This window comes from Ipomoea triloba, chromosome 11, assembly GCF_003576645.1.
Source record: "Ipomoea triloba cultivar NCNSP0323 chromosome 11, ASM357664v1".
NCBI classification, from domain to species: domain Eukaryota; kingdom Viridiplantae; phylum Streptophyta; class Magnoliopsida; order Solanales; family Convolvulaceae; genus Ipomoea; species Ipomoea triloba.
This window is the reverse complement of record NC_044926.1, coordinates 11,742,089-11,758,155: the sequence shown is the minus strand read 5'-3', so window position 1 is coordinate 11,758,155 and position 16,067 is coordinate 11,742,089. Positions and strand designations below refer to the sequence as shown.

At 36.5% G+C, this 16,067-nt stretch overlaps 3 protein-coding genes across 4 annotated transcripts; 1 reads left to right on the top strand and 2 right to left on the bottom strand.

Moving 5' to 3' along the window:
- Window positions 1–265: 265 nt before the first annotated feature.
- LOC115995913 lies at window positions 266–6,447 on the bottom strand. The gene is made up of 11 exons (XM_031235061.1): window positions 5,772–6,447; window positions 5,254–5,366; window positions 5,012–5,172; window positions 4,635–4,906; window positions 4,250–4,484; window positions 3,781–4,057; window positions 3,172–3,666; window positions 2,862–3,034; window positions 2,532–2,773; window positions 846–1,194; window positions 266–455 (listed from the first exon to the last, which is right to left on the bottom strand). Exons 1-11 carry the CDS (start codon window positions 6,445–6,447, stop codon window positions 266–268), a joined length of 3,183 nt encoding a protein of 1,060 aa, XP_031090921.1.
- Window positions 6,448–9,683: 3,236 nt separating this feature from the next.
- Window positions 9,684–13,006, top strand: LOC115996773 (probable xyloglucan 6-xylosyltransferase 3). 2 transcript variants are annotated; one of them, XM_031236178.1, is made up of 2 exons: window positions 9,684–11,415; window positions 12,405–13,006. In XM_031236178.1, exon 1 carries the CDS (start codon window positions 10,015–10,017, stop codon window positions 11,383–11,385), a length of 1,371 nt encoding a protein of 456 aa, XP_031092038.1. In that variant the 5' UTR covers window positions 9,684–10,014; the 3' UTR covers window positions 11,386–11,415; window positions 12,405–13,006. The 2 variants fall into 2 exon arrangements, with proteins under 2 accessions (XP_031092038.1, XP_031092037.1); XM_031236177.1 differs by having other exon boundaries at window positions 9,686–11,419.
- Window positions 13,007–14,184: 1,178 nt separating this feature from the next.
- LOC115996351 lies at window positions 14,185–15,550 on the bottom strand. Its single transcript, XM_031235559.1, has 2 exons — window positions 14,744–15,550; window positions 14,185–14,624 (listed from the first exon to the last, which is right to left on the bottom strand). Exons 1-2 carry the CDS (start codon window positions 15,449–15,451, stop codon window positions 14,538–14,540), a joined length of 795 nt encoding a protein of 264 aa, XP_031091419.1. The 5' UTR covers window positions 15,452–15,550; the 3' UTR covers window positions 14,185–14,537.
- Between the last annotated feature and the right edge of the window lie 517 nt (window positions 15,551–16,067).

Below are 16,067 nucleotides of genomic sequence, written 5' to 3'. Positions count from 1 at the left end.
GATGGTGTAAACTTCGTGACTCCAATGTCCTCAGCATGATCGTGGACTAGTAAGCGTGAGTATACTTTAATGGGTACTGCCTCCGTCTCAAAACAATCACCTTTTTCGATTTGGAATCCCTGCATAACTAGCAAATTAAAAATCATGTTAGGAAGAATGAGTTCCTTTCTCCTTTGTTTGCCATCCCGAGCTTCAAGCACTTGATCAAACAATAGCTTCCCTAAGTTAATCTTTACGCCATTTGCAATTTCGTGCAAAAACACAGCTAATGACTCCTTGACATAGCATTTGTGCTTTGTTGGTGCAAGGCAACTTTATGCAACAATGCATATGTTGGAGTGAGAATGGCTGATTGCACAGTATCTTTTGTTGTCCATAAATTCTTGATCCCACCAGTCAATTCATATGCAACAATGTCTAAATCCTCTTTGTAGTCATCATTTATATTTGGTGAACTGAATAGGGAATTAATCACAATCGGATTAAAATCATAAAACCGTCATTGTAGAAAAACTTTCCCTTGTTGAACCAATTCCGGCACTAGGTTTGTATAAAATTCACATATCACTGTTTTGATAAACCTATCAATTCTAACAACAGTCTGCAACATAGCAACTTTTTCAAGTAACCCTGTGACTCTAGTGTGTAGGTTAAAATCATCAAGGAGAAGTTTTCGTTGATAAATAAATTTTGTTGTTATCATGAGATCGAATGTACGTTTTAAGTCATCAGTATAAAAAATTCTGGACTTATCTAGAACGGAGAAGTTGTTGGCCAGTGTTTGTATCACTGGTTTGACTGGGATGGATTTTAACAAGGCTTCTTAACGACGTTTTGTGGCAGACCGAGTCATTCGGTGAGGATAGACAAGGATAGTTAGTCGTTGTCCTTCGGCTTTGGCAACATGCACATCTGGTGGATTATCCCTGGGAAAGGATGACTGCGTAGTACCTTCATTGTTAATAACAATGTTGAAGTTGAGTCTCCGTTTGACAGTGCATTTGTTCAAACTGTTTGGGATATCATCTTCTTCATTGTTTGTGGAGGGATTGCTTACATAGTTTTCAACAGCATCGTATATGGGTTCTGAGTTGTACTCAGACGGATCAAAGGTTTGAGAGATTGAACCAGTTGTGATCTTGTCCTTGGTAGTAGTGGAGGTTTCCTTTCCAGATGACTTTGGTTGTTTTCTCTCTGTTTATGGTTGCCATACTGAGTTATAGATTAGGAGCCATGGAAGAGAATATGAATCTATTTAATCGGCTATCAAGAAGAAAAAAATATGTACACATGCAAGAATTTGAGTTTGATTTAAATAGTAAAGTAAAGAGAATGAAAGGCCTAAAATGCAGCAGAGAAATCTAACAAAAAAACTAATAATTTTTTTTAAAGAAAGAAAAAAAAACGAAGAGAATCTGTCAAAGCAAAGAAAGCAAAAATTAAGAAAATTAAAAGGAAGAAAAGAAACAAAACAACGTGAAAATTGTTTTTATTTATTTTTTTATTTTTTGGATAACACTAAATTAAAACTAGAAAGGGATAAAAGACAAATTAATTTTAGTTCTGAACAAACTAAACACACTTGTTTGAGGAAATAGAAAAACATTTTATATATTAATTGAAATGTTAGTGCTAAAACGCAAGAGAAGGAAAAAAAATTAAATATTCTGTTTGAGTAAGATGACCAATAAACGCAAGCGAAGAAAAAAAAACTTTTTTTTAAATGGAAATTAACATAATGTACACAATCCCAATTTGTGCCTGAGAGTTTCAAACCTATTGCCATCTAAAGCTTTTGTGAAAATATCAGCAAGTGGGTTTTTTGTATGAACATATTCTAGGCAAATTATTTTGTCTTTTACAAGCTCCCGAATGAAATGATGCCGAATGTCTATGTGTTTTGTTCTGGAGTGTAATATGGATTTTTTGTGATGCTGATAGCGCTCGAATTATCACAGTATAATGTAATTACTTCCTATGAAAAACCATAATATGCCAACATTTGTTTCATCTAGAGTAATTGGGCACAACTACTCCCTGCAGCTATATATTCTGTTTCTGTAGTTGATAAGGATATGGAGTTCTGTTTTTTGCTTAACCAAGATATTAAATTTGAACCTAAGTAAAAACAGCCCCTTGATGTACTTTTCCGGTCATCTATATTTCCACCCCAATCTGTATCTGTAATACCAACAATATGAGTGTTTGATCTATTTGAGTACCAAATACCTAAATTTACAGTGCCTTTTACGTATTTTATGATATGTTTTACAACAGTCAGGTGTGATTCCTTGGGATCTGCCTGATATCGAGCACAGGCTCCAACACTAAAACTAATGTCGGGGCGACTCGCAGTTAGATATAACAAACTGCCTATTATGCTCCGGTATAGACTTGAGTCAACACTTTTGCCTATTTCATCTGGTTGCAGTTTCGTGTGTGTGGGAATGGAGTTCGTACACATTTAGAAGTGTCGAGTCCAAATCTTTTTACCAGATTGTTAGCGTATTTGGTTTGTGAGACAAACATACCTTCAAAAGTTTGTTTGATCTGTAGCCCTAGAAAGTAGGCCAGGTCACCTACCATGCTCATTTCAAATTCTTCTTGCATGAGATTCACAAAATTGTTAGCACGACTTGCAGATGTTGATCCAAACACAATATCATCAACATAAACTTGAGCAATTATAAGATCAGAGTTATACCTTTTGATGAACAGTGTCTTATCAACACTTCCCCTTGTATATCCTTTCTTGATTAGGTACTCAGTAAGCCTTTCATACCATGCCTTAGTGCTTGCTTTAGTCCATAGAGAGTTTCTTTAACTTGTACACATGGTTTGGATGTTGTGAGCTTTCAAACCCTTTAGGTTGTGCAACATATTCTTCTCCTTTGAGATATCCATTTAGAAACCCTGTCTTTACATCCATTTGTTGTAATATGAACCCTAGTGAACATGCGACGGAGATGAGAAGTCTGATAGATTCCAATCTTGCTACTGGTGCAAATTTTTCTTCGAAATCAATGCCTTCCATCTGTACTGTGAATACCCTTGTGCTACCAAACAAGCTTTATTTCTGACAACTATTCCATTTTCGTCTGATTTGTTCCTGAAGATCCATTTAGTACCAATGGCATTTACATTCTCGGGCCTCGGTAATAAGTCTCATACCTCATTTCTTTTAAATTGGAGTAGTTCCTCTTGCATGGCATGTATCCAACACTCATCTTTAAGGGTTTCACACACATTTTTTGGTTCTATTATTGAGATGTAGCACGAGTAACCTATCAGCTCACGATAGTTTTTCTTCTCTTTGCCACTTATTCTAACCCCTGATGTGATTTCTCCAATCACATTGTCAATTGGGTGATTTTTCTGAATTCTTGTGGATGGAATTATGTCTGAGCTTTCTTTGTGTTCCATATTTTCGGTTGACGGTGCATTTTCTTCTCCCTTTTTTGATGTTTCTCTCAAACATGTTGTCTTTTCTTGTGCTTCTTCATCTTCGTCATCACGTTTTTGGCTCACATGATCATCAACTACCACGTTTGTTGATTCCACGATGGATTTGGTTCTCTTGTTAAATACTCTATAGGCTTTGCTTTGTGTTGAGTATCCTAAGAAAATTCCTTCGTCGCTTTTAGCATCAAAATTGCCTCTTTGTTCCTTGTCATTCAAAATGTAACATGTACTTCCAAACACATGAAACTACTTTAGATTCGGGGTTCTCCCTTTCCACAATTCATAGGGGGTATGCTTAGTACCTAATCTTAACATTACCCTGTTTGTGATGTGGCATGTTGTACTCAATGCTTCAGCCCAGAATCTCTGAGAGATATTTTTGGTGAGTAACATTACTCTTGCCATTTCCTGTAGAGTTCTTTTTTTTTTTCTTTCCACTACCCCGTTTTGTTGTGGTGTTTTAGGAGTAGAAAATTCATGTTCTATGCCAGTTTTGTCACAGAAGTTGCTAAAAGCATTGCTTTCAAACTCCTTACCGTGGTCACTTTTTATCCTTATGATTTTCACAATCTGTGTCTCCTTTTCTCTTTGTAATCTCAAACAAATTTTTCAAAGGCAGTAAATGTATCAGATTTTTCTTTTAGGAAGTCAATCCATGTAAAGCATGAAAAAATCATCCACACATACTAACACATATTTTTTTCCTCCTATACTCTCTACTTGAGTTGGACCAATTAGGTCCATGTGTAGTAGTTCAAGAGCTCTAATTGTAGAAATGTGCACTAACCTTTTATGATGCACTCTGGTTTGCTTGCCTTCTTGACATGGTCCACACAATCGAGGTTTCTCCGTGATTGTGAGGTTTGGAAGTCCTCTGACTGATCTAGCCTTAACTAACTGTTCCATGTCATGATAATTTAAGTGTCCAAGTTTGTAATGCCAATTTGTGCATTCATTGGTTGTGACACTATTGCACATGAGCACAGATTTGATCATATAACAATTATCAGCTGTTCTAATCCCTTCCATGACACATGTTTGTTGAGTATCAAACACTTTGCATTTTTTCTTGGTAAAACTAATAAGCAAGTTTTGGTCACATAATTGGCTTATGCTAATCAAGTTGGCTTTTAAACTATCTACCAAAAACACATTTTCAAGTTTAGGCATACCTTCTGTGTCAAGCGTTTCTCGTCCAATGATTTCTCCTTTTTCTCCGTCACCGAAAGTGACTTGACCAGCATGTGCATATGTTACATTTGTCAGATACCCTTTGTGTCCAGTCATGTGTCTAGAGCACCCGTTGTCGAAGTACCATGTTGATGACATGCTGGCTGACATTGATATTTTTGTTGCCATACATGTGATCTTGGGTCTCCACACTTTTTTCAGTTTCAGCTCTGGTTCTTTACACCACTTCCAACCATGCCCTCGTTTGTTGCACCTAAAACAACTTTTATTGTAAAGGTGATTAGTGTTTTTCCTTACCTTTGTTGTCTTTTCTCTCAACCAGGTAATCTTTGACTAATTGGTTGTTCCTTCAACATACCCCAACCCCATTTTGGTCAAAGATTGTCCATTTGTTCTTAGTATCTCATCTAACTTGTTGGTACCCGTGTTCAGCATCCAGACTTGTTTCCTCAAGTGCTCCAGTTCCTTCAGTAAAGACATTTCACTGGAATCTTTTGTTCCTATCTCGTTTTCAAGTATCTTTACCAAAGATTTCAGTTTCAAGCTTTATTCTTCAAGATTCTTAACATCTTTACACAAAGAATGATTTAATTTACTTACCTTACACCAACTTATGCACAGTTCTTCGTATGCTTTTGCAAGATCATCTTCATCTTCTGATTGAGAGTCATCCTCACGATATGACACTTCCTTGAGCTCTGGTTCTTCTTGATCTGCACACTTGAAGAATTTTTCAAAGTTAACTCGTTCTTCTATATCATCTGGGTGATATATATTACCGTGAAATGCCACAAAGTTGGTTTGTTATTCCTCTTGTGTATCTTTATCAGAGTTATCTGTATCACTTCAAGTGAGAGTAAAAGATTTCTTTCCTTTGTTGTTAGCGCAGTTTGCTTGCACGTGCCCGTAGCTTCCACATTCGTAGCATTGGATTCTCTTTTGTTTGTGGTCAGCTCCTACAATTTTTGGTTTTTGATTGCTTCCTTCATTTCTTGAGTTTGATCCTTTGGTCTTTCCTCGACCTCTAGCCTTCTTCAGAAACTTTGTAAATTTCTTGGTTAATAGTGCCATGGCCTCATCAGATTCAGAATCTGAGCCAGTATCCTATATAGTTACACCAAAAGCTACTCCCTTGTTTTTCTTCGAATACTTGTCTTCCTCGTCTAACTCCATCTCAAAGGTTTGTAGATTGCCCATCAACGCATCTAGTGTGAGTGTTTTCAAGTCTGTGGATTGTTTAATAGCAATCGCTTGCATTTTAAACTTTGGAGGTAGAGACCGCAACACCTTACAAACCATCCTTTCTTCATCAAATGGTTCCCTTAGGTTGAAAGCATTATTTGCAAGGCTTTTGACACGAGCACTGAACTCTGAGACAGTTTCTATTTTCTCCATTTGTAGACTCTCATATTGGGATATGAGCATCTGTATTTTGGATACTTTCACAGATCCAGTACCTTCAAAATGAGTTTCTAGTGCGTCCCATGCATCCTTTGCCCGATCTGTGGCGGATATAAGCATAAAGTAGTCTGAACTCATGGCACTATGAATTGCGTTCAAGGCTCTATTGTTTGCTGATGACAACTTTTTCTCCTCAAATGTCGAACTGATCACTGGTTTTTTCTTTATCTCATTTTGTTCAGTGATAGTCGGTGGGTTCCAACCATTTTCTATAGAACCCCAACATTCCTCATCTAGTGACTTTATGAACGCCATCATTCTTGCCTTCCAAAAAGCATAATTGCTAACACCTTTCAATAATGGAAGCCTTGAAATCGAATGCCCATCTTCCATCCTGCAAAGTTTAACTCGAGTACCCCTAGGATCTCGAGAGTAATTTGAGCGACACTGCTCTGATACCAATTGTTAGTTTATAATGCAAGGATGTACGTTCACTATCGAATTTAATTATCACAGAAACCAATCTCAAAAATAAATTTGGAAAGTATTGCAGAATAAGAGACAAACAATTATGAACACAATTATTTGATAATGCAGTTGAAGATTTCCTTCTATTCTGCGGGGTCACACCCAAAATACTTTTTAGCAAAGCGCAACTCTAAGTTTTTACACTTTACAAGATTCAATGAATTACACAAACTAGGACTAACACCTATTTGAGCCACTAATCTTGTAAGTAACTTCCTGAAAAATAAAGAATTACAATTTGAGATAATTCTACAAATTACACAAATTGTAACGAACCTGATTTTCCAATTTTAATCGTTGAAGTCGTACCACTTCAAATTTTCCTCCATTCAGCTTCTTGAAGTTTTCTTCTAAGTAGAATATTTCTCAATTGTGTCTGAAAACTTCATTTTGATTGCTATTACAAGATGCCAATTTATAGGAAAATAATCATGAGAATTAGGAGCATAACTATACGAACGTGTGACTGTAGCTCCATTGTTTTCTTCCACGTCTGTAGCTCCATTTCTTTCTTCCACGTACTGCATTTCGAACGAAACCAAAATAGCCAACAACTGCTTTGAATATGTCATCCCAAACTTTCAATTCATGCAGTGCATGAATAATCTTGAATATAATAGGTGTAGGTCCAATTTGCATAATTCATACGTGTAGACCAATTTGTTGCATTAGACTAATCTTCATTTGCATGAATTAAACTAATCTTCATTTGCATGCATTAAACTAATCTTCATATAATGCATGTACTGGACTAGTGAAGCTATGTGTTGCAGAATTAATTTATCAACATTTAGCCAACATGCTAGTTACAGTATCACAATAATTGTTGAGGGGGGCATGCAAAGCTCGGTAATGTGGTGATGTTTTAATTCTTATTTAGATGGTGAACAATGGTAAACGATACTAGTTAGTTCGTTATTTTGACTATTGGATTTTTTTGCTATTGGAATATTGCTCTTACATTATTGGTTGGATTTTCTTGATTTGTTCTTGATTGGTGAATGATGTTTCATGAAAATGACTTATCTTGGCATAATTAATTCTAGGTTTGTAATAGCTTTGCATGTTAACACAACATATCTTAAGGCACATCTTAATGAAATTACTATTTTTGATTGATTGTTATTTTTCATGCCTTAAGAATGTATGTGTTTAGTTTTGGCAAATAATTGCCAAAGGGGGAGTTGATCGCTTCCAGGGTGTAAGCAGATTGCATGGCCATTAAAGCAATATCATAACCAGGTGTTTCGAGATGGCAAAGTATTTCACTAACATCAAGTTTTGTCACGTGTTTAGAGAGCAGAATCGAATTGCCGACATGCTTGCTAAACAGGCGCTATCTCAACCTTTGGGCCTAACCACGTTTGATGAAGCTTCAAGTGGGCTGAGGGATAAAGTTCGGGAAGATCAAATGGGTGCGAAATTTCATCGGCAACGCATTTCTAGAGTTAATATGGGAGCCAGCTCCTAGTTTTTTTCTTTTTGGGGGGGGGGGGNGGGGGGTGTTATCCTCTTATTTAATCCAAAAAAATAACAAACACATTTACAAATATTAGAATTATAATTTTAAAGTAATTCTAGTGACAAAATTAAGAGGTAAAAATAAATACGGAGTAATAATTATAATAGTGTGTTAAATTTGTTTTTTTTAATACTACCTATTAAAACACAAAGAGTCAATATTGCCTCCACTAAGACTCGATTTCATAACCTCCAATATAAAAGAGTCACTATATGCCATCTGAGCATAAGGTGTTTAGCTGTTAAATTTGTGTTTAAGTCTTAATTTAATTAATAGCATTTAGAAATAATGTTTGTCTTTTTTACCATTTATTTTAATTCCACATATAAATAATACTCACTCTGTCCCATTCTATCTGTTCTACTTACTATTCATTGGTTAAACCAACTATTTCCTCTCTGTTTATTTTCTTTATTATTTTTTTTACTTATTTTTAAATTTGATTTTTTGTGTTTAATAGTACTTTTAGTGTAGTTTCTAAATATATAAATTTTATATATTAATATTAAACTTAATATTATGAAAATTTGAATTAAAAATAACTTCAGTCAAGCCTCGTTAACCGAACCAGACACATAAAATGGGACAGAGGAAATAGTTTATTGGAGAAAGAAAAGTGACTTCAAATACTTATACTTTGTGTCTTATCGCACTTTGGGCCCCCAAATTTCTCTCCTTGGCACCATATACTTTGTGCCTTGCCGCACTTTACACCTGAATTTGTTGCCTCCTTGCCTTATCACACCAAACTTTTGGCTTCTTCATATTTTGGCTTTGAAAGTTCTTGTCTACTTGTAGAGTTGTTAACGAATCGAACACGAATGAACAGAAGTTGTCCGTATTTGTTTGTTAAGGTTTTTAAAAATCCTATTCGTGTTTGTTTGTTTAGTGTTTGTTAATGTTCGCGAACTATTTGTAAACATTAAGGAATGTTGAACAAACAAATACATGTACATGTTCCTCGTTTTGGGTCTTTTTTCCCCCCGGTAACTTATTCATTAATTTTTTTTTTAATTTCAAAGTTTCTGACTACCATGACAGTCGAGGTAAAGTTGGTACGATAGACATGGGGAATATGAAGTTTAAAATGCTATCATCATATCATCCTCCTCCGAAAGTTTTGTTACTTTAATAATAATAATAATAATAACATGGGGAATATGATGTTTAAAATGCTATCATCATATCATCCTCCTCTGAAAGTTTTGTTACTTTAATAATAACAATAACAATAACAATAACGATAACGATGACGATGACGATGACGATGAGAAGAAGAAATGCTCTTGTATTTATCGATATTTAAACTATTTTGTTGATAAAGGACAAAAAATAGTCATGATACAATAATACTAGGACTAAAAGTTGATGTTTTAATAAAAATGGACTTAAAATGGATTGTCACATATAAATCTAGTACCAAAAAGGGAATTAACTCTATTTTTTTTTATAAAAATTGAATGACTTAAAAAAAAAAAAGTTGGTTTGATGAAAAGATGGTCAAGAAGAGAGTATTAAAAATGATGTAAAACGAGTAATGTGGTGTAACCGAACTTGTAAAAATGGCGGAGGAAGAGAACGTGTCTTCCTTCGTAATTACGCGCTAAATCCAGCAAGTAAACAGCAGCTTTGTCTTGTCCCTTTCTCCATTTTCAAAACCTAAACAACAAACTTAAACCTAAAAAATAGTTTTAAGCAATTAAAAATCGCAAATAAATCTCCGTCGGTGCTTCTTCTCCGATTCGTCTTCTTCTTCATGATAATAAGCACGCGCATTTAGCTCCATGAAAGTGCCACCATCACAGTAACACTCTACACTCACTTTCTAGATTGTAGGGAGAGAAAGAGAGAGAGAGAGAAAGAGAGGTTTCGTACCCCAGCTTTCTCTCACATACCCACCCACGCGCTAGATGGGCCAAGACAGCGGTTTCTCTGCTCAAAAGAGAGCCGGAGCGCTGCCCACCACCGCTAACGACGCCGGAGCCGCCGCCATGAATGGAGATTCCAGGAGCCGAGCTAGCCCCCCGGTCCCTCGCGGCCGCCAGATCCAGCGGACCTTCAACAACGTCAAGATCACCATCCTCTGCGGCTTCGTCACCATCCTCGTCCTCCGCGGCACCATCGGCGTCGGCAACCTCGCTTCCTCCGACGCCGACCTCGAGAACACGTACCTGATCGACGAGACCAACCGGATCCTCGACGAGATCCGGTCCGACAAGGACCCGGACGATCCGGAGGGCCAGTCGGATCGGTTCCTCAGCCCCAACGAGACCTTCTCGCTGGGCCCCAAAATCACCGGATGGGACGAACAACGGAAGGTATGGTTCGAGAGACACCCCGGATTTCCTAATTCCGTGAATGGGAAACCTAGGGTTTTGCTTGTTACCGGGTCGCCACCGACCCCGTGTGAGAACCCAGTTGGGGATCATTACTTGTTGAAGGGTGTGAAGAATAAAATTGACTATTGCAGGATTCATGGGATTGAGATTGTGTATAATTCGGCCAATATGGATAGGGAAATGGACGGCCACTGGGCCAAACTGCCTTTGATAAGGAGGCTAATGCTTTCCCATCCCGAAATCGAGTGGATTTGGTGGATGGACAGTGATGCTTTCTTCACTGATATGGCTTTTGAGATCCCTCTGTCAAAATATGATAGCCATAATCTTGTTATCCATGGCTACCAGGATTTGTTGTTCGATCAGAAGTCATGGACTGCATTGAGTACGGGTAGTTTTCTCATTAGGAATTCACAGTGGGCACTAGATTTGTTGGATGTTTGGGCTCCAATGGGGCCTAAAGGACCTATTCGTGAGGAATCTGGGAAGACTTTGACGGCGAATTTAAAGGGTAGACCAGAATTTGAAGCTGATGATCAATCTGCACTGATATATTTGCTCATGTCGGAGAAGGATCAGTGGATGGATAAAGTGTTTCTTGAGAACTCGTATTATTTGCATGGATATTGGGCGGGATTGGTGGATAGGTACGAGGAGGTGATGGAGAAGTACCATCCTGGATTTGGTGATGAGAGATGGCCATTTGTTACGCATTTTGTGGGATGCAAGGCGTGTGGGAGCTTTGGGGATTTCCCGGTCGAGAAATGCGTGAAAAGCATGGAAAGAGCTTTCAATTTTGCGGATAATCAAGTTCTTAATTTGTACGGGTTTAAGCACAGGGGCTTGTTGAGCCCTAACATCAAGAGGATCCGGAATGAAACTACTGCTCCACTGCGGAACGTAGATCAATATGATTTTCGACATGCAAAGCATGAGAGCTAAGATTACACCATCATCAATAGTCTTGAATCTGTAGGTAATGAGAAATCCTTTTTCTTTTGATTTATTTGGTAGATCGAGTTCTATTGCAATTACTGGGTATACAAAATTAGTTTCCTATGATGACCTTTTTGTCACCTTGGGGAACAGATGACTACAAGTTCAATTTGCAATTACAGTGATTAGTTTTCTGTAGCTAAAGTGCAACTTCTAGTTTGACTCTATTGTACTACTGCAATCTGTCAATTTCCATTTCGACTTGCAATCTTCTTAATCACATTTTCTTAAATGAACTCTCTACTTTGTAACCTGTACACTGCTTTTTCATGTTGAATCAGATAAATCAATTACTCTATATGCTTTTTTCCTTATTAGCTAGTTTGTACATTGCTTTTTCATGTTGAATCAATTGGTCTGTATGTGTTTTCCTTATTAGCTAGTTTTATTTCTTCCATTATTTTTTACTTTTATGTTATTTGATAAGTTCATTTTTAATTTTCTGCTCTGCTGTGTTCTTCCCTGGCTTGCAATTCAGAAAATAGAGTAGGAGTACTAACACTATGCACTTTATTGTATTGTCTATCCACACTATTACTTTGACACCACCTCTACTGTACTTGATAGTTTTTTACACGTTGTGGACCCATTCTCACAATAGTTCATGTAAAATGAAATAATGCACGTGAATTTTTGGAGTGCCCAGTTTGTGCTGTTTCTATGGTTTTGTTTATCTTCCCATAATTGTTTAACAGGAAAGATCTCTCTTCTTGCTGTGTTTTAGCTCCATTTAGGTTTTTGCCAATTAGGTATATGCAGCCATGTAGAATTAAACACTTCATTTACCACATTTGGGTTCCGTCATCTCTAATTTTCCATGTATGAAACACGAAAAATGCTAAGACAATTTAAGTAGGTCTCTAGAGGTATTCATGTCTAATGAATTATCTGATCTATTACTTAAAATTCACGCTTCAATTCTTTAAGTTTGATAAAAGTTCTCAACCCAATGGTTTCCTTTTCAGTGTATATGGATCTTCTGTCTTCCACACAATGTGCTGATCATTCATCAATGTTCTCATCTGTCCAAGACGACAACATGAAACATTTGGAATGAGGGCCGACTACTTGTACCTGTTACTCAATCCAGAGTTAAAAGTGCATTTTTCATTCTTTTCCCTGTCAAGGTCTCATGCAAAACAAGTTTGTGTTAGTTTTACATACTTTCACCGGCATTCTCAGGCTCTCGGCTTCAAAGGAAGATGACACGCACAAGTGTAAACTGCATCGACCTTTTCGACTCCAAAGGATGGCTTGATGCCTGTTCCTGTTATGGCCTTTTCGACCATTAGAATTTGCTAGATAGTAAGTACACTGCTGATGGTTTCAAGTTTGAGCCTATCTAGAGAGGTGTGTTTAGATGTGAGCAGAGCATACATATACAATTTGCAATTTCTTGATCATTCTTTTCCCTAAAACTTCATAGATTCCCTTTCAGGTTAAAGGCTATTCTTAGTAGTTTGGATTGTATGGGCAATAAGTTTATTATCTTTTACTGAACTAGTCATTTCCATTTTTTTCCCTCAACTATTGTCAATCATCACTCATGACCATAGTTTGCCTTTTCCATTAAGCATTTGTGAGTGTTTTCTGTTGTTTTGTTTTATTGTCAATTTATTGCAATATTGTAAAAATCGGGCTAGGCGCCCTTAGGCTGTGGGGATTTCACCCCTAGGTGCCTTTTAGTTATCCGGCCGATTTGGTGCCAAATTCAGCTAGCTTAGCGCCTAATTTGGTTGATTTAGTGCCCAACTTGATCGAGTTGACACCTAATTCTTTTTTTTTTTTTTTTTTTTTTTTTTTTTTTTGAGGTTTAGAGAATAACACCATATTATTATTATTTTGTTTGGCCGCACTACTAGCACCTGGCACTTTCGGACTTACCCGCACCTGGCACTTTCGGACTTCGGTAAGGGAGTAGGGAGTTCTAGACTAGTAACTCATTGAAGAAAAATTTATTGACAACAATTAATTTCTAATAATGTCATTTGAGTATTTGACTATGACTATGATGTTTGTATTTATTTTAATTTTTTAGATATTAAAATATGTAAACATTTTATGAAATAGGATTTCTCGAGAACTAAAATAGGTACAATATTGGTAGTTAAAGAATATTATTAAATAAACTTTTCTCGAGAGCTAATTTTGGTAGAAAAAAAATATTATTAAATAAAATTATAATTTGATAAACAAAGTGATGAAATTAATACGTATAATTTAGAGACCATTTTGCAAGAGGCATCCTCCTCTTTCTCATCCTTCCGACAAAAATAAATAAATTACTAAAAACAAAAAGATACGACAAAAATAAATAAATTACTATAAAAAAAATAATTTAAAAAAAAAAAAAAAAAAACTATGTAGCCACATACTGGCATACATTCACGAGATAGGACCAACCAACCATCAACACATGATTTAAAACAAGACATTATCCATTTATCCCGCGGAAAAAAAAAATTTGTATTTGATAAATAGCTGTTAGCTAATTGGGGTAGTTATTAGCTGATATATGATTATATATTTATATGCAAAATGACTTTCAAAATGTTAGTTAATTGGGTTAGTTATTAGCTGATATATAATTATATATTTATATGCAAAATGACTTTCAAAATGTTGATAAAAAAACTGCTTTGAACGGCTTTATAAAATTTAGCATTTTGAAACAATAAAATGTTACAAAAATATAATTCAAACAACTAATAGTAGTCAAATAAGCCAAAATTGACAGTATAGAAAAGCCAAAATCTAACTCAACTCGGCATTGTAAAATACAAATACTCCGTAACTATTAGTAGGCACAACTCAACAAACAAGACAGATACTGCCATTTACATATATTAGCTCAAATTTCAGCAAATGTTCTCTGGGGAGAGCAAAATACTTAATAGTCTCTAATATTACCCATAACCCACAATTCTCACAAGCTAAAGAGCCAAACCATTATATTTTTAGACTTTTGATTACACCAAGTTGAGCTATGAATCCTATTTGACAAGGCAAGTTGTTGTATCTACAAAATTCGAAATTGAGACTTAATATCATCTACTAATGATTATTGATAATGATGCCTGCGTTTTACTCAGCTAATGTCAACTGGGATTGGATTGATGACCATTTTGAAGAGCTACCAATAGTTTATTCATTTCTGCAATTTGTTCCAATAGTTGATTTATCCTCTGCATACAAATATCAAAACCAAAGATTTTATTCAACTCAAAAGAATAAGCATTTTCACAAACACTTGGCAGGATTAGAAATTTGAATGAGTTTAAGGTTCGGCAATCCAAAAGCTTACCTTGTCTTTTTCTTTGACTGTTCGAATCAGCTGTTCCCTGCTCTCCCTGTTGATCTCCAATCTCCGCCGCCGCCGCCGCCGCCGCCAGAAGTATATGAACATGAACACCGCCGCGGCGAGCGTGGCTCTGCCGACGGGAGAGTAGGATGACGAAATTGCCCCCGGTACAGAAGCGAAACTCAGGAGATGCTTCACAATTCCGTTGAATTTGGAATGTAGGAATTCAATTCCGAAATTCCACCACCGAGCCGAGCCGGCAACCGTTTTCGGCGGCGGATGCTGAGTCCAAGGGGGAGGATTGGACGGATCCCCCGAGTCCGAGCCCGACGGAGAGAATGAAGACGACGAATCGTCATTCTCGGCGACGAATCGTGACTGAGACGACGACGACATCGACTCCGATGGCGATGACGGGAATTCCCACGAAAATGACGATTTGAGATGGTGCTGGCGACTGAAAGCGCCAATGAGATTCACGGAGACCGGGAGGTTCTCGTGGTTCGCCGGAGGGAAGACGAGGGAAGTGCGGGGAGAATCATCGGCAGCATAATCTCGAATTGCAACCAATGACCGATCTGTATCTGTTGGAGACGCATCGCAGATGGAAGGAGTACACTTGATTCTCTTCAATTCGAAAACGCTGTCCAGTAACGATTCTGTTACTACTTCAGAAATTGTATCCTCTCTGCCCTCGTCGGAATCCGCCATGACAGGTGGAGTTGCGCTGCCGACCGGGTCGGAGTACTAAAGAAACCGTTTATTTATTTACTCCGTATTTATTTATTGTCTTTTTTTTAGGGTATTTATTTATTGTTAGTTTGTTACGGAGTTTTTTTTTTTTTTTTTTTTTTAACCTTTTATATTTTATTTTATTATTACTCATTGGTCATTTGGGCGTATTGAACCCTAATTCCATAAATTATTTACACCGTACAACAAAACGTGTATATATATATATATTTAAAAAATTTTAATATTTATAAAAATGAACCCGCTTATTTTTTACTTAATTTTTCATCCATCAGATCTTGCAGATCAATGGTTTGAATTTGTCCATGGTTTGAAATTTGTTCACAAGTTCTCACCTAGAAAATGGTTCTCATATGATTAGGATTCTATATATAAAAATATTAAAAAAAAAATATATATATATATATATATATATATATATATATATATATATATATATAATGAAAGCGACTAGCGCCTAGCGCCTACTGCAACAATGCTATTAATGAAAACATAATTTCCAATTTTAACTTTCGCCCAAAACACTCATATACTATTTTTACGTAATATTGTAAAATATGGTAATACAAATCCT

Coding starts and splice junctions, on each gene's coding strand:
- LOC115996773 (XM_031236178.1), top strand. CDS start 10,015: ATGGGCCAAGACAGCGGTTTCTCTGCTCAAAAGAGAGCCGGAGCGCTG.
- LOC115995913 (XM_031235061.1), bottom strand. CDS start 6,447: ATGGAAGATGGGCATTCGATTTCAAGGCTTCCATTATTGAAAGGTGTT. Junction 4,907..5,011: donor TTGACCAAAATGGGGTTGGG/GTATGTTGAAGG, acceptor AAGTTGTTTTAG/GTGCAACAAACGAGGGCATG. Junction 3,667..3,780: donor CATGCCACATCACAAACAGG/GTAATGTTAAGA, acceptor TTGAATGACAAG/GAACAAAGAGGCAATTTTGA.
- LOC115996351 (XM_031235559.1), bottom strand. CDS start 15,451: ATGGCGGATTCCGACGAGGGCAGAGAGGATACAATTTCTGAAGTAGTA. Junction 14,625..14,743: donor CAGTCAAAGAAAAAGACAAG/GTAAGCTTTTGG, acceptor ATTTGTATGCAG/AGGATAAATCAACTATTGGA.